Genomic DNA, 16885 nt, shown 5'->3' on the forward strand with positions numbered 1-16885 from the left:
GGGCAAGAGATGTGAGAGGCCAGCCACCTGCTGCTACCCCAGAGGCTGTCAGTATCCATGACACCTCTTTTCATCCACCCAGTGGGGTGCACTTGGGCCCCCGCCTCTCTAGCATATCTATTGGGACTGCTGCTAAGCTGGACTCCAGCATTGGCCCTATGGTGCAGCTTCTGTTTGGGGATGTCAATGCCATGTCATTGGATCCAGGAGAGGGAAATAGGTTGCCAGATTGAGGATGAAAAAAGACAAGCTCCCTTTTCCCCTATGCCTTTTCAGCCACTGGCCTCCTAAGCATGTGTGAGGATGTTCTCTTTTTAATGGGAAGAAGAAACAAGTTATCGTATTTTAAGTTGAAACAGTGAGTTCTTTAAAATGATTGGTAACTTAATTCTCTGATTTGGGGAGAATACATTTGCCTTTTTATTCACTTTCATATTCATTTTCTTTCTTTCTTTCTTTCTTTTTTTTTTTTTTTTTAGAAAGCAGGATTTATTGAGAAGACAGATAAACTCCCATAGTGGGAGGGGACCTGAAGGGGTTGCCCTGTTACCTCATCTTAAAATAAGGAGATTGGAATAGATGGATGGATGGATGGATGGATTGATAGATAGACAGGTTTCCTGCACCTAAGACTTCCTGAATCTTTAGTTCCTTTTTCAGGCCTATTCTAAAGAGGAAAAAGCAGATTTCCCAGTTGAGAGTGAGTTGCAACAGTTCAAGGCCTGTGGCTGATGAGTTCTAGTCATCAGTCTCTCTCAGGGGACCAAAAGATCATCTCCAGTAAGCCTGGGCCTTACCTTGAACGTGGAGACAACCGGTCTCAAAGCATCCTTTCCCTGTCCTCCTCCTGACTGCCTCCTACTCATTCCCAACTCCTAAAGAGACAGGAAGAAACTAAACAGAACAAAAAACCCAGGAGGGGTCAAATGAAGAGCCAGGTAGGTCACAAGGGCAACCTCCTTTGAGAATGAGGACTTGGTTTACTCCTGGAAGGGCCTTGTGTGGAAGCAGAGGAGACCATTTGGCATCTGTCGTCGCCAGCAGATTTGCCTGATTCTCACTGGCCATGGAGAGTGACCACCGAGTTGTGTCTTGCAGGCTGGAGGAGATTGATGGATTCTTTGCAAGAAACAACGCAGAGTACCTGGCCCTGATCTTTGAAAAGGAAGGCTCCTACGTGGGTAGAGAGGTGAGCTGCCCTGAAGTTCCCTGCAATCCTGGAGAGCCATTGGGAGAGGGCTCCAGCTTAGAACCAGACTTTCCCTGCCAATTCTAGGGTCTCGACTGTGTTTCTTAGCCTGGCACTGGCCCGACCCCTGCTGGGCAAAACAGGAAGTGCAGGAGCTGGACCTTTCCATTTTCAAACCTTTATGTCCTGTCTTCATTTCAGCAGGAAAATCTCTCAGAGTCAACAATGGTGTTTAGTTTCACCCTTACTCTCCCATCTTATCTGTCTCCCTGCATTGCCCCGGAACATCTCTTGTGCATGAGCACGTCCACCTCTGCATCTGAGAAGAGTAGAGAAGTCCAGGAGCCAGTGGCTGGATAGAGAGCTGTCAGTGTAGACAGGGGACAGGTCTTGGGAAAATCCCTAGCACAGGCCTCATTTGCTTTCCCAACGATACTAGGAAGACGTTTAACACTACTGAAACCAGATATATCACCTGTTATTTATTGAGCATGGAACTGGATTGCTGACACATGTATCTGCAAAGTCCTGCAATTAATGAAGATAATCAAATAGCATGTCCAGGATCCCATAGCTACTGAACTGGTAGAAGAGGCTTTGAACTGGGGCTGTGTGTTTCCACACTGTCTCAGCCACATGGGACTGTAGTAAAAAATTGGGAAGGGAGATAACATTAGAGATGACCCAGCCCCTTGTGAGGAAGTGGGGTAGGTGCCTTTTACCAGGTGACAGGGACTTGAATCTCCAATCCATCTCTCACGGGATATGTCTGTGATAAGTCATCCGACTTCTCAAGCTTTGTTTCACTGTCTATAGAGTTGTGGTAATTAAATGTCTTCCTAGTATTGTTGGGAAAGCAAACAAGGCAATTCAGGTAAAGGGCATGGAGCAGCAGCTAGCCTGAGGTAGGGGCTTTCCCAAGACCTGTCCCCACTGTCTGCTGACAGCTCTCCATCCTGCTGCTGGCTCCTGGACTTCCCACAGGCAACTTGGGAGCTCTTCCCAGTTGCAGAGGATGATGTACCCATGCAAGAGAGGCATTCCAGGGCAGTACAGGGAGACAGATAAGATGGAAGAGCAGGAGTGAAACTAAAGTCCACCCTGGCCCTGAGAGATTTTCCTGCTGAAATTCAACAGGCAGACTGGGCACGGTGGCTCATGCCTATAATCCCAGCACTTTGGCAGGACAAGGTGAGAGGATTGCTTGAGCCCATGGGTTAGAGACCAGCCTGGGCAACTTGGTGAGACCCCATCTCTACAATAAATTAGAAAATTAGACAAGCATGGTGGCACATGCCTGTAGTTCCAGCTACTTGGAAGGCTGAAGGGGAAGGATCACCTGAGTCCAGCAGGTTGAGGCTGCAGTGGCCATGAGCGTGCCACTGCCCTCCAGCCTGGGCAACAGAGTAAGACTTCAACTCAAAAAAAAAAAAAAAGAAATTCAACAGGCACAGTTGAGAATCTGAGTTGAAACCAGAAGCTGCCTCCCTACCTGGGAGGGAGCAGGGAGGGCAGACAGCTTTGCTGCAGGTATGCCTGATGCTCAGGGGTCCCAGCCCATTTGTGGGCCATGCCTGTCACATAGTGGTGATTGATAAATGCTGACTGGGATCAATTCTTCTCCCTTCCCTTCCCCCAGAGTCCCCTGAGTAACTGGGAGCCGATATCCAGTGGTCTGAGCCAAGCACTCCATGTCCTTGCATAGGTGCTCAGGATGGCAAGAGGGGCAGGAGTGCCTGGTGGCTACGAGTCCAGGCTCTGGAACCAGACTATACTGGGTTTATAGTGCAGTTCCGGCATGTGTTAGAGGTGTGGCCTGAAGACATGATTTTGCTTCCCAGCCTCGGTCTCTTCAGCAACAAAAGAGGAGTTTTATGTTAAATAAATACTTATACGCCTACTATATGCTAGTCATTGTTACAAGCATTTTTCTAAAATGAACCCATTCATTTCTCCTAACCCATTCATTGCTCCTGAGGTTGGTATTATCATTGTTACTATTTTTTAAAGATCATTATTATTATTATTTTGCAAGTAAGCAAATTGAGTCAGTGAGAGGTTTAGTCAGATGAAGCCAGAATTCCAACACAGGCAGCCATGGTGTTCTGCGCTGTCTCTCTTGGTCTCCCAAGAACAGTTTTGGGGTCTTATGATAAATATTCACATAGACCAAAGGTCCCCTCTGACTATGGCAGACATCTTTGCTCAGGGTTAGCTAACTATTTAGGAGTGTACTCAATTCTAGAAGTTTAGTTTGTCTGTATGTTATCTATGAATTTGTTACCATGCATATCTGAACACAATTTTAAAAAATAGTTCTTTTAAAATCCTTTGTGATTCAGGTTTCAGCAAGAAAGTCTGTTCCTGTCTCCAACAATTGAGGTTTCAAACAAACAACAATTGAAGTGTCCAAAAGGGATATTTGCCTGGCAGGGGATATCATGAGAAGGCCCAGGAGTCCCAAACGTCAGAGAGCAGTCAGATGATGGCTTGGGACAACCTTAAGGATGAGAAAGTGCTGGCTTAGGACCCAAAACAAGCAATAAAAATGAAACCACATTTTATTACGCCTTTTACAAATTGCTTTCATTGGAAAGAAAATTATATTCAGTGGAGACTATCCCAGGGAATTTGAAGATATGTGATCTGCACATTCTTAAGGTCCCTCCTCTTGGGCACATTTAACACTTTGTTACCTGCAGGTTAGATGTGACTGGTGGCATGTCTTTCACATGTCACAAGGATCTACTCTTCGACAGCTTCAGATTCTGGAAGAGCATAGCTGCCACCCGGGTACCTTCCCAGGGCAATCAGCTGGGATTCAGCCCTGGCTCCCTCTCCCCAGTGGCTTGGCCCCCAAACGTCCTCCTGTCTCTGCAGGTGACTCTGGACCTGTCCCAGCACCATGGCATGGTAGTACGCAGGGTCCTGAACACAGAGGATGATGTGGTGAAAAAGTTTGGTGTCACTCACTTTCCGTCTTGCTACCTGCTATTCCGGAATGGCTCTGTCTCCCAGGTCCCTGTGTGAGTATAGGCTCTTCCCACCTCCTTTCTCCTCCCTGCCGGGTTCATCCTGCCTGCCCGCCCAGAGACACCACCAGCCTTTCACAGTGACTGACAAGTTCTTTCTGAGGATCGCCCCTGCAGGTGAAGCAGAGGTCTGCTGACTGGGGCCCAGTGCCTTCACAGCCCGGAGACCCAGCCTAGAACCTGGCCTGTCCTGCAGCCTAGACATCCTACCTCAGCCCCCACCCTACAGCCCAGGTGTTCTGCCTTGACCCGAGCACACCCAGTGTCAGCTCCATCCCCACTGTTCTGTGCCGTCATCCCACCACAGCTGGCCCTACTCCCCCCCACTCTTCTGTTCCCAGCCTCACTGGCAGGCTACAAGCCTGGCAAGGACTCAAATATGCCTGACCCACCCTCCCTTTGGTTTTCTAATTGCAGAAAAGTTCATTAGGACCCAGACAATAGCCGGTTCCAAAATGCCAGGAGAAGACAATCAGGCCAGCCTCAGCCCCTCTGTCAGGCTCCCGCTGCTGAATGGCCCGTTAAATGGCGCCAGATGGTGCCTCAGGGCCCTCCCTGGGCAGATGATTGATGGCAGCCTGGCCCTGCAACAGGAGCTCCAGGGCCAGGAAGACCAAGGCTTGCCTGGGGTGCCCAGTGAGCTGCTCCTCAGGGCCGTCCATGCTGTCCTGCATAGGGGAGGGTGGCCACTCGCCCTGACTCTGGCCTGAGCACCAGGCAGCACCAGGGCCGGCCTGTCAGAAGCCCAGGAGGTATGGTGGCCGCAGGGGGACAGGGAGGGACAAGGCTCCTGGGCAGGCCCAGAGGTGCCAGGCATGGTGGGAGAGGAGGCATTGTCTCCCTGCTTGGAGCTGGTGGAGGGGAAAATTGTTTGTGACGATGCTGTTCCTGAGCCATCTGCTCACCAATGAACACTGGGCCAGGACAGCCAAGTGGAAAGCTGTCTTCCTGACGCCAACTCCCCTGGGCGTCCCATCACACTGTGTGGGCCCAGCACCTCCCTCCAGGTGGCATGACCCCAGTGGGTGAGCATGAGTTTGTACTCAGGAGATGTTTCCTTCCCCTGAGGATTCCTCTCAGAAGAGAGAAAGAAATCAAAGACCTATAAAGAGATTTAGAGAATTCTGATGCCTCTTTGTTGTTGTTGCTATCTTTTTTTTTTTTTTTTAAGAATTCCATATTAAACTCCTTGATTTTCGTGGTGAGTAATATCACCTCATGGTACCTCAGAGTGAGCTTGTAAGTGGGTGGCTTGCTCAAGGTCATCTGCCATTTTGAATGTTTTGGTCTGTGGGGAAGGTAGTCAAACCCATTCCTGTCCACGGACAGAATTAATCTTGTTTCCACAGGGCCCCTGGTCTTCCAGACTCTCATGCTTGTCCTGACCTCGGCCCTGCCTGGAGTCAGAGGACAAGTAAGGGATTCTCAGGCCCAGCTGCTCTTCCAGATGGGCAACTGAAATCAGGCTGGTGCCAGAGTGACTTTCTAGAGCATGTATTTGAATAGAAAGGTGAAAGCAGGGCCTGGGTGCCCTCTTTTGGCCTCACTGAAGACAAGATGAAATCATGTTCGAGTATTTCTTACCAAGCATTTCTGTCAGATGGGCTACCTGCGTCCTCTCCTGCCTCTGGTGAACTCTAGGATTTGGCTCTCTGTAGTCACTGCCTGTCCCCCCTGCTCCTCTACCCCCCACAGGCTGATGGAATCCAGGTCTGCCTACACCACTTACCTGCAGAGTCTCTCTGGGCCCACCCGGGAGGCTGCCCCGACCTCAGTTGCACCAACCACTGCTAAGAAGATTGCGCCCACCGTTTGGAAGCTTGCAGATCAGTGAGTCCAGCCCTAGCTCACCTCCTACCTCTCCCCTACCACCCCCAGCCTTTCTTCTGATCACAGATCACCCACCCGTTTCATATTCCCTTGCTCATTCCCGTTCCTTGACATATGTTTAGCATGTGTCATTCTGAGCCCAGGCCCCTCCCCCAGCCCAATAACTGGCCAGGCACAGGGGCCTTTGATGTGTGAGGGCCACAGTTAATTGCAGTAACACCCTCCCTACATCTGTTGCCAGGGCCCAATGCTGACTGTGGGGGTGCCCAACAACATTGCATCTTGTCACACATGATGGAATGGATACGTCCCAGTGCCCACATTCCTTACACTCCACTGGATTCAAGAACAAGTAGAATTGTCTTGAGAGAATACTCTGAGGCCTCCAAACCAGCTTCTGGCCCAGCCAGTTATGTCTGCAGTTCTCGCTGTGTGCTGGGTAGACACGGACCCTGTTCACACAGGCCTTGCAATGTTCCACAGTATCCCTGCTGGGACACTCAGCCTCACTTAAATGCCTACAGTGTCAGGGAGCTTGCTACTTTCCCAGTTCACCTGTATCTCTGTGCATAAATGTAAGCATGAGAGAGCCGCGCCTTTCCGGAGGCTCCTTGGCTTTTCTCTTGGGGTAGCTGTCCCTCTGGATGGGCAGGAGACAAAGCTGTATACCTCTTGCTGTGGCACCTGCTGCGTACTAAGTAGAAATGTCTTGACCAGGGAGCTCAGAGCCAGTCAGGGCAGTGGCCTCCCTGAGAGGTGGCATGAGAGAACTGGGGTAAAGGTGGGCTGATTACTAGAATGATTTTGTCTTCTCATGTGAGGAACTTTAAGGGTGGACAGTGCCAGGAGGGAGATTTTTAGTAAATTAAGGGAGGAGGAGAGAGAGACCAAGAGGTAGGAATGCTCATGATCGATCACATTTTGACTATTCAGATCATTTAAGTTATTGTAATAGCTGATGCTGGCTTATGCCGGGCACCTTCCCTGTGTAATCTCATTCAATCACGGGGCCACTTTTTGAGATGGAGCACAAAAATGGAGAGGTAAACTGAGGCCCAAGAACACCAAAGTGGAGACAGAAAGGCAACTTTGCCTGCGGGGAAAGCATAGGCAGTCATAGCACTCACCCCGTGAGGTGACCCGTTGGCTCTCTACAATCTTAGGAGGTAGGTGAGGCAAGTCTCACATGTTTGTTATACGGGTGAGGTCACTGAAGCTCAGGGAGGCCAATTGAGTCTCCCCCACTCACAGAGGGGTCCAGAGCCCAGGTTCCAGGAGGCAGGGAGAAGCAGCTGGCGCCCAAGGCTTCTGCCATTGGAGCCGAGCCTGGCCCCAAGTGAGCAGGTGGGCATGGGGTAGAACAGCCATCCTGCAGGGCTGTGGGGAGGCCTGAGGCCCCTGTAGCTGTGAGACATCAGCTCAGAAAGCCACACAATCTCCACTTCTCCTCCCGCCCTGCCCAGCCCCCAGCCTTGGTGGACAGCTACACCCTTGGTCTTTCGAAGAGAACCCAGCTTTTCTAGAGACCCGTGGTGTGTGTGCATCTGCTGGTCTGTTTCTTCTTAGAGGTCTTTGCTGAGACCCAAAGACCCCCGCAGCCTGAGGACTGGCCAGGCGCAGGGGCCTTTAATGTGTTGGGCACCTCCATAGTCAGCACTGGGCCCTGGTAGCAGATGTGGGGTGGTGGGGATGTTACTGCAGTTAACCCCACACATTAAAGGCCCCTATGCCTGACCAGTGCTTAGTGAGTCACAGGAGAGGCCGACCCTGGGCCTAGAGAGGGGAAACCCCTACTCTCTGCCGGGAGCTGCTAAGAGTTTACATTTGTGCTTTGATTTGATCTTTCAGCAACCCACCTGTGAGCACTGTATTATTATTCCTATGTCATAGGTGAGGACTTGAGGTTCAGAGAAGTTAAGTAATTTACCAAGGTCACACAGCAAGTTTCTGGTTGAAGAAAGGGGTAACTTATAGGACTCTGTGACCTTCTGCAGTGCCCCTCCTTGTCTCTCCCTTTATCCCTGATGCCTCTTCCAGCCCCATCCCACAGTTAATAATCCTTTTTCTCTCTGCCTCCCCCTGGGTCTTCAGCTCCAAGGTCTACATGGCTGACCTGGAATCTGCACTACACTACATCCTGCGGGTAGAAGTGGGCAAGTTCTCTGTCCTGGAGGGGCAGCGCCTGGTGGCCCTGAAAAAGTTTGTGGCGGTGCTGGCCCAGGTGAGCAGGACCATGCCCTCCTTGTCCATGCAGTTCCACAGATGATTAGTGTGCATTCCTGCAGGCCAGGCACCATGCCAGCTCCTCCTTCCAGAAGGATGCCTGCACCTCTGGCTCTCCTGATCCACCGTGGGTGCTCCCTTCCAGTCTCAGCCGTACCCTGCACCAGCTCTGCACTGCCTAGGATAGCCCTGCCCCATGCTGGGGGTGGGTGGGACACAGAACCAGATGCCCTGACACAGAGGATATTCCCAGCTGGCTCAATGGAGTCCTCCACCTCAGCTTGACTCCCAGAGTGCAGGTTCTCCGTCCCTGTCGTGATCATTGGCAACGCAGGGCCCTGGGACACCTCAGTGGAGGAGCAGATGCTCTTCTGAAAGTCCTTTCATCCCTTCCTGTCCAACCCAGATTCCTGGCCCTGGCCAAGTTATCCTTGTTCCTGTGTAGTTTCCAGGGCAGGTGGCCACCCTGTGAAAGATGGCGCCTACTTACCAAGGCCTGATGTCTGTCCAGGATTTAATCCCCCAACTACTCTTGAAGGCATTCCCCCTGCTTAAGGCTTTTGGTATCCTGTGGGGACCTGAGCCGAGTTCTTGGGCTGCAAAGCCTGTGCTCCTTTGCCACACACCCTCCCCTCTGAAGGAGAGATGTGGGCAGCCTGTCTCTCGCTGCACCCTCCCTCTAGTTCCAGACGTACAGCTGGCTGCCCTGCTGGGAATCCTGGCCTCCTATGCTGGGAACTACTGAGTGGACGCAGGCTCTGGTACTTCAGACCTGGGCCTTCAGGTCCTGCTCTGCACAGGTCTACGGGAAGCGGGGCTGCCTCTGGGTGAGATTTGTGCCTCTCCTCAGGAACATCCTGCCAGCCTTGTCCCCTCCCTCCCCCACCTAGTCCCTGTGGCCACTTGGCTTGGTCACATGAATGTGCAATGACACTTGCATGTGCGACAGCACCAAGAGGGCCCTCTGAGGGACATCACAGCCTGAGGCAAGTCAGCCTTTGACCCCTCGTTGAGGCCTCCTGCAGAATGGGCCCCTGTTTTTCAGGCCATTGCCATAATAGAGACCTTTCCTTGGTGGTCAAGAGCTGCTTGGTTCCACAATACAGAGACCTGGGGCTGATTACCTGGACCCACAAAGGGAAGACCTAGAGCAGTCCCTATGCGTTTCTCCTGTTCTATGAGGGAGCGCCCCCAGGATACCTCACACAGAGATGAGAAGGACACCCTGCCACGCCAGTCCAGTCCACTCTGAAGGCTGCTCCTCTCAGCTGGACTCTACATTGGTTTTTGTTTGGTCCTGGTGGGGCTGTTTGCAGCCAGTATAAGGGGACAGAATGATACCCAGAAAATCTGAGGACAGAGGCTTAAGCAGCAGCCTCTCGGCAGCATGTGCCAAGCTTCCTTCTGCCTTCAGCAAGGCCTGGAAGTGAGTTTGAAGTGAAGACTCCCTCCCTGCTGGCACTGGGGCCTTGAAGAGAACAGGGCTAGCTCCAGAGTGGAGTACAGAGGGTGGCCAGGATGCCCGACAACAGGAGCGGTGGAGCCTGGGACAGGACTTGGAGACCCTCTGCTGAGTTTTGTCCGCACATTCCCCTGGATGGAGCCTGCAGTGTCTGCCCTCCCCTGGCTGGGTAGCTTCCTCCTGAGCAGGAGTGATGGCAGCAGCGACCAGGGCTTGAGCACTGACGGGATGTCTGACTCTGCAAAGGGCTCTTCGCGTGTCATCTTACAGCCCTGTTCCTCATAACGACTGCACAGAGTGGGTTCTAGGATTCGTCGATTTATAGATGAGGAAGCAAAGGCCCAGGGAGTAAAGCACCTTGCCCAGGCCCTCCAGCCAGTGAGTCGCCCGGCTGGATTTGCAGCCACATCTCATCCCACCCATGTGCTTAGCCACCGCGTGATGGCGCTCGCGAGGCACCGAAGGCTTGAGAGTGGACGTGCTCACTGCTGGCTTGGTCCTGGGGACCGCCAGCTCTAGGGTTGTAGGTCAGGTGTCCCACCGGCGCCTGAGAGTGGCGGGTGAGACCAGCCACTGGGTGGCGCGCATCTCCAGGGCTTCCCTGCTTCTGCAGTCCCTGGCTGCAGTTCATTCTGACACCACAGCCCTAGAGGGTGGAGCTATCAGCGAAGTGCTGACCATCAGAAGTGCTGACTTGGAGCTGTCAGTGTGTGCCACCCAGGAGCCTGGTAGGCTGATGGGGGTAGCGTGCCAAGTACTGTCTGGCTTTTCTGTTTGGTTATCATCCTGGCTTCAGGATTCTCCTTCTCACAAATGGTTTTCTGTGCCCTTTTTTTTGCTGCGAGTTTCTCAGGGTTTTAGTCCTCTCCACCGGCCTCTGGTTTTATCATCCCTACCCCCAACCCCCGCTGTGTTGCTGTACATGTGCACACGTGCACTCACACGTGTCCTCCTCCCTGGAGTCCTTTTGGTTTTAAAGTGCTTGATACTAATCAGATTTGTGTTGACTTACTGTCAAAGTAGCTTTTCATGCTCCTTGGAGACTACAGGAGTTCACATCGAGATTTGGATCTGTAGCCCTCTGGACTAGCTGGGCTCCACCGACAGCCCCAGAATACAGATGAGTGGTCTTCTGCCCGCCTAGCCCCGCTGGCAGCCTGTTGGCAAGGCTACTGCTCTATCAGAAGACCACCTGGAGAGAGGGCTGGGTGGCCCAGGCTCCCAGCAGCCCTGGGAAAGGCCAAGTGCTCAGGCCTTCCTCCTGGTGGCAGCATGTGGTCAGGGGGCTGCAGGGGGCCTGAAGCCTAGAGCAGGGAGACCTTCAGGTCCCAGTTCCACCTAGAACCTCCATCTTCCCTGCCCCTTCCTCCAGTCTTACCAGGTGCCCCAGAGCAGAGGCAGTGTGGATCCATGTTTGCATCTTAGGCAGAATGTTTTCCTGGTGGTTTGGGAACTTTCTAAAAATCTGCCTGAACCTTCTGCATAGCCCCTGCGCTCTAAAGGACCATGGAGCTCAGGGGAGCTGCTCCTCACTCTCCAACTCTCACCTGCTCCTCCCACAGTACTTCCCTGGTCAGCCCTTAGTCCAGAACTTCCTGCACTCTGTGAATGAATGGCTCAAAAAGCAGCAGAGAAAGAAAATTCCCTACAGTTTCTTTAAAACTGCACTGGACAACAGGAAGGAGGTGAGTCTCCTCAGTATTCATGGGAATGGAAGGGTTAATACTGTCATCTCTGATCTCCTGCAGCAATTTGCGTTTGGAAAAGAGTCAGTGATCTTGGTTGGGTTCTCCCATTAATTATTAATAAACTACTGTTTATTGAGCGCTCTATGTACATCTCTCATTTAATCCTCATAACATGAGTGGAAGGTAGATATTACTTCCATTTAGCAGATGAAGAAACTGAGGTTAGGAGAGGTGAAGCAACTTGCCTGAAATCATGCAGCCAGTTATTGGGCTGGGATTAAAAACTAGTGAGATGCCCGAGTTTCCGATGACTCCTCTTTGCTGTTTCTGCACGTGGTGTGCCTCATTGTGCCTCCCTGACGCTCTTGGGACTCCTGTTCACACTGCTGTTTGCAAAGGTGGACCATAGCAGGCAGCAGAGGCACAAAACCGTATAGACTTGTAGGATGTCAAAGCTTCAAGGGACTGCAAAGATCAACCCCTTGTTTTACAGATGAGGAAATTGAGGCCAGAACAGGATGTCACTTGATCTGTTCACCTGTTCTCTAGATCTGCTGCCCCTTCAGTGTGTAGACCCAGTGGCAGGGAAATGCCCTCTTCCAGGTGATAGTCTAGCTAGGGACCTCATTAGTCTTAGGGCTGTGCGCTGACCTTGAAGTCTCCTAGAAGCTTCCCTCTCTCCCTCTCACCCCACCCTTCTCTGTATATGCTCTCACTCTCGTGCATATGCCTTAGGGTGCTGTTCTTGCCAAGAAGGTGAACTGGGTCGGCTGCCAGGGGAGCGAGCCACATTTCCGGGGCTTTCCCTGCTCCCTGTGGGTCCTCTTCCACTTCCTGACTGTGCAGGCAAGTCAGCACAGTGCAGGCCACCCGCAGGAGAAAGGTAAGTCCAGGACCTGTGCACCTCGCTATGCCCCGACCCACTCTGTTCTGCCCGCCATGGGAACAGAGTGCAGGGTCACTTCTGGTATTCCCTATCAGCTCCCTCCTGCTGACCGGCATTTAGGGTGGGAAGAGACAGTCTTGGGGCTCCAGCAAGATCTCTCCATCTGCAGTTGGCCACACATGCCCACATGGTGCTGACCTCACAAAGGGGCGGGCTTGAGACTTAACTAAGTCGTCTTCTCCGAGTGGGGCCTCCAGGTTATGGGGTGAGGCCTCTGGCTCTCCCAGGGATTGTAGCTTATTTTATGTGTGGTCTCCATTATGATTCAATTTTTTGTATATTCTCATAAAGAAAAAACCTGTGTCTATTTCACAATTTACATTATGAAACCATGCCCTTCGAACAATTTTTATTGTTTCCCACCGAAAAGCAATTTTCCAGGGGGAGTTGGAGAGACACCTTTCCCTGCTACCCTGTCTCCTCCCCACTCACTCCTGTTGTGAGCAATGGAAGGGGGCGCCCAATTCAGTACACACTGAGAAATCAGGTTCCTGCTGTGTCCTGGCTCAGCTGGAAGGATACAGAGGTGAGATGGAGACAGTCCTTCCCTGGTGTGAGGCTGGTGGATAGACAGCTCCCTGCTTTATGCCAGGGCTGGGTCCAGGCAGAAAGAGGGCATATAGGTGAACAGAGAGCGGGCTCTCCCATGGGGACCTCACAAGGCTTCACAGGGAGGAAGGAGTTGGGCTGGTGGACAAGGGGGCTTCACTAGGAGGAAGAGTGTCCCAGGCAGAGGGAATAGACCGCACAGAGGCTGAATGGGTTGGGAGACCTGGATACAGCGAGACCTGAGGATGAATCTGCCCTCCTGGGCCCATATTCCAGGGCAGGAGATGACAATACACAGATGGATTGTTTCAGGCATAAGCAGTAAGCACTGTGAGGAGGACAAAGCACAGTGGTGTGTAGGGCCCTGTGTCTAGAGGGGTGCTTGGGAAAGGCTTCTGTGGGGAGGGTCCCTGTGCTGAGCCCCCTGTGGTGAGGAGACAGCAGCATGGGGCATCTGGAAGAGAGGTCTCCAGGCTGTCTGAGAGTTCTTGGGCTGCCATGACAAATGCCACAGGCTGGGAGCTCAGATGACTGATTACCTCTCAGTTCTGGAGACTGAAGTCTAGGATCGGGGTGCCATAGGATTGGTTTTTTAGTGAGCCTCTCTCCTTGGCTTGAAGATGGCTGTCTTCTTCCTGTCTTCATATGGCCGCCCCTCCCCTGTGTTCAAGATTTCCTCTTCCTACACGGACGCCAGTGGTATTGGATTAGGGCCGACCCTAATGACCACATTCTACCTTAGTTACCTCTTTAAAGACCCTGTCCCAAAGGAAGCTACCTTCTGAGGTACAAGAGGTTAGGACTTCAACATAGGGACTTGTGGGAACACAATTCAGTCCATAGCTCGGGCCCAGAGCTGGCAGCTGCAGAGAACAAGCCTGATGTGTTGGCAGCAGCAAAATAAGGCTGGTGTGGCCAGAGTGAGGGAGATGAGGCTGGAGAGGGATGAGTTCATGTGGACTTAGAGGCCTTGGTGAGGGAGAGAGCTGGATTTTGGTGTTGACATGTTGACTAACAGGAGTGACACAGGCACTTAATGCCTTAGAAAGGTTTCTGGCTGCTGGTTGGAGAGCGGGCGACAGTGGGGCAACAGGGAGGCAGGGTAGCTCACTAGGAATTTGTGGCGATCGCTTGTGAGTGGTGGTGGGGCCGGGGCTGGAGTTGGAGGTGTGTCCATGGAAGAAGTGATCATATTTGGGAATATTGTGGAGACAGAGCTGATAGGACTTAATGGTGAACCAGAGGAAGAATATGTGGGAGCCAGGATGCGAATGGCCTCCAGGGTTGTGGGGCCTGTGAGCTGAGGAGTGGGAAGCTCGGTGGGAGGGTGGAGTCAGTGGTCTGTTTTGCCTGTTAGACCTCTGAATAAGGATGCACACACTTGAGTCTGAGCTCTGGGGCATGGTTAGGAGAGAGAGCAACTTTGTGCTCATTAACATGGGAAGGTAGAAAAGGGTTGGGACCTGAGCTCCAGGGCACTGTAGTGTCCAGACTGCTACTGGGAGGAGCAGCCAGTGAAGGAGACTGAGAAGGAGTGGCCGTGGCTAGCTCAAGGGCCCCAGAGTGAAGTGTTTCAAGACACAGGTATAGTGGATCAGGCTGAAGATCGGCCAGGAGGCAAGATGTTGGTGATAATAATGGGCAGGAATGGGGTGTGACTGGGTCACAGAGGGTATTTCTGTATTGTAATTGTTTCTACCTATCAGGACAATTCCATATTAAGGGAGAAATTGATACAGTAAAGAAAGAAAATATTTACAGGGGTAAAATCCCAGAGGAGGTGAGAAAGGGGTGAGGCCCTGAGCAGGAGGGGAGCCGGAGGCTGTGAGGAGGGCGAGTGGTAGGGAGGTGGGTGAGGGATGTGGGGTGGGGCAGTGGGCGCTCCAGCCCCCTATGACCTTTTCCGCACTGTCACAAAGAGCCCAAGTGGCCTGCCGAAGAGTGTAGATCTCACCCAGCGCCCAGACGAGAAGGGGCTCTGGATTAGGAGTTGGGGGGAAATGGGGTCACCTGTAAAGTGACTCCTGGCAGGTAGAGAAGTAGGCATGGGGACACTGGGCCCCTCCTCACATGGGCTGGGAGTGGTGTACCTGTGCAGAGGTGACTACGATGGGACTGGGGGACACCGGGCAGCCTGTGGAGGGAACAGCGAGGGCAGATGACCTGGAGGGCCTGGTACATGGTGTTCCCTCTCCCCTGTAGCCCAGGCCCAGGAGGTTCTCCAAGCCATCCGGGGCTATGTGCGCTTCTTCTTTGGCTGCCGAGACTGTGCCAGCCACTTCGAGCAGATGGCTGCTGGCTCCATGCAGCAGGTGGAAAGCCTGGATCAAGCTGTTCTCTGGTTCTGGTCTAGCCACAACAGGGTCAATGCTCGCCTCGCAGGTAAGAGAGGAGTCACCTTTGGGGGAGGGAACTTTTGGGTCCTGGGCCAAAGGTGGGGGCAGGGACACTCACCCCTTAGTAACACCCAGCCCTGTTAACCAGTGTCAGCATTGTGAGACTCGTTTTCTAGATGAGGAAGCTGAGGCTTTGACAGCACAAGACCCTGGTCTTCTGATAGATACCACTGCTCACTTTTCCCTGCACCAGGACCCACCGGCCTATTGGAGTCCCTCCCTGCCTCCTCGCCTCTGCTTTCTGGCTCTTGGCCCATTACTCACATGAGCAGGGAGGAGAGAGCTGGGGTTTCTCTCCCTGGGAAGGGTCCAGTGAGCAAATGGGCTGATAGAGAGACCAGGTCCTTCCTGGAAATACCAGGACTCTTCCTGCAAGGGAAGCCTTGTCTTCTGCATCCCCTCTTTCACATGTTTCCTTTCCCCTGCACAAAAGCCTGGTGGTCCAACAGGCAAAAGCACTCAACTCTAGGGACTCAGATGTGGAAAGAGCCATCTGTGGAGAGGAGGCGGCTTGTCCATGGGGAGGGAGACACGCATGTGCCTGTGACAGCCCTCCCGGGGAGGCAGCGGGGAGCCAGGGTTAAAGGAGCTGAACAGAGCAGGTGGTGCTGCAGGCGCCTGCCCTTGGTCCCCGTCTCCTGGGGCCTCTGTGTAGACTTTGAAAAGAAGACACGTGCCTGTCTCCTCCCACCCCCACCCCACCCCTGCCACCAAATGCTCCATTTGACCCTCCAGCCCCATGACCTCGGCAGGCTCCCAGCTGCCACTGCAGGGCCAAGAGCCTGGGCCTGTCCCCACGGGGCCAAAGCAGGGCAGCTCCCCACGCTCTCTGGTGCGGTCCTTTCAGAGCAACTAGCAATTAGCAGGCACAGAGTGCTGGCTTTGCAAGGTCCAGTGACTGTTCCTGCGTACTGGGCCCTGGAATCTACCTGTTGCTCCTCCACAAAGTAACCATTCTGACTTTTGTGTCAGTTGCTGCTGCTGCTGCTTCACTGCAGTCAGCAACTCTCCCTCCTGTTAAAACCTTCAGGAGAGGCTCTTCCTGCAAAAGGGGTGGGCTGACTGGCATTCCCAGGTGAGCTGGGCAGGGGCTGGTAGCTGACCTTCTGGGGCTCATCCTGGAGCTCTGTGAGTGCTGTCCCCACCTGGGCCCCGCCACCCACAGACTCTCCTGAGTACCCAGGCCTCCCCACCGCCCCACCCTCACCCCAGGGCTGCAGCTGGGAAAAGGAGGGCCCCTGTGGGTTACCATGCACAGCCAACTTTTGTTCAAAAATGCATTTTCCTTTTAACAATCTTTTCACTGTATAAAACTTGGAAACTTTCAGAAAAATGCAGAAAAGACAGACACTAGCAGAGCAACCAAAGACTGCAAGCCAGATCATTCTGTCTTCTCGCCCTTTCCCATGCCCAGTCCAGGGGTACAAACTGGCGAAAGGCACAAACAAAGGGGGCGGTGGGTCTGGTCAACACTGGGAAGTGGCTGGAATGGAGCCTCTCCACACTTCCCTGGACCATAGAGTGCTGGGCTGGGGGTAGGCAGGAATCTTCCTTCTCTTCCTCCTCCGTC

The 16885-nt window shown here is 52.9% G+C and overlaps 1 protein-coding gene across 2 annotated transcripts in view; it reads left to right on the forward strand.

The window, feature by feature from the left end:
* The window catches only part of QSOX1 (quiescin sulfhydryl oxidase 1), a 42440-nt gene that overhangs the window by 23464 nt on the left and 2091 nt on the right, over positions 1-16885 (forward strand). For both annotated transcript variants that reach the window (XM_008063366.2, XM_008063365.2), the window contains exons 5-11: positions 1099-1189; positions 4070-4215; positions 5917-6051; positions 8143-8272; positions 11299-11421; positions 12160-12307; positions 15122-15301. In XM_008063366.2, coding sequence (XP_008061557.1) covers positions 1099-1189; positions 4070-4215; positions 5917-6051; positions 8143-8272; positions 11299-11421; positions 12160-12307; positions 15122-15301 — 953 coding nt within the window. The remainder of the gene's footprint in view (positions 1-1098; positions 1190-4069; positions 4216-5916; positions 6052-8142; positions 8273-11298; positions 11422-12159; positions 12308-15121; positions 15302-16885) is intronic.

The sequence above is a fragment of the Carlito syrichta genome, unplaced genomic scaffold (assembly GCF_000164805.1).
Source record: "Carlito syrichta isolate Samal-C Ts95f unplaced genomic scaffold, Tarsius_syrichta-2.0.1 Scaffold306782, whole genome shotgun sequence".
Classification (NCBI taxonomy): Eukaryota; Metazoa; Chordata; class Mammalia; order Primates; family Tarsiidae; genus Carlito; species Carlito syrichta.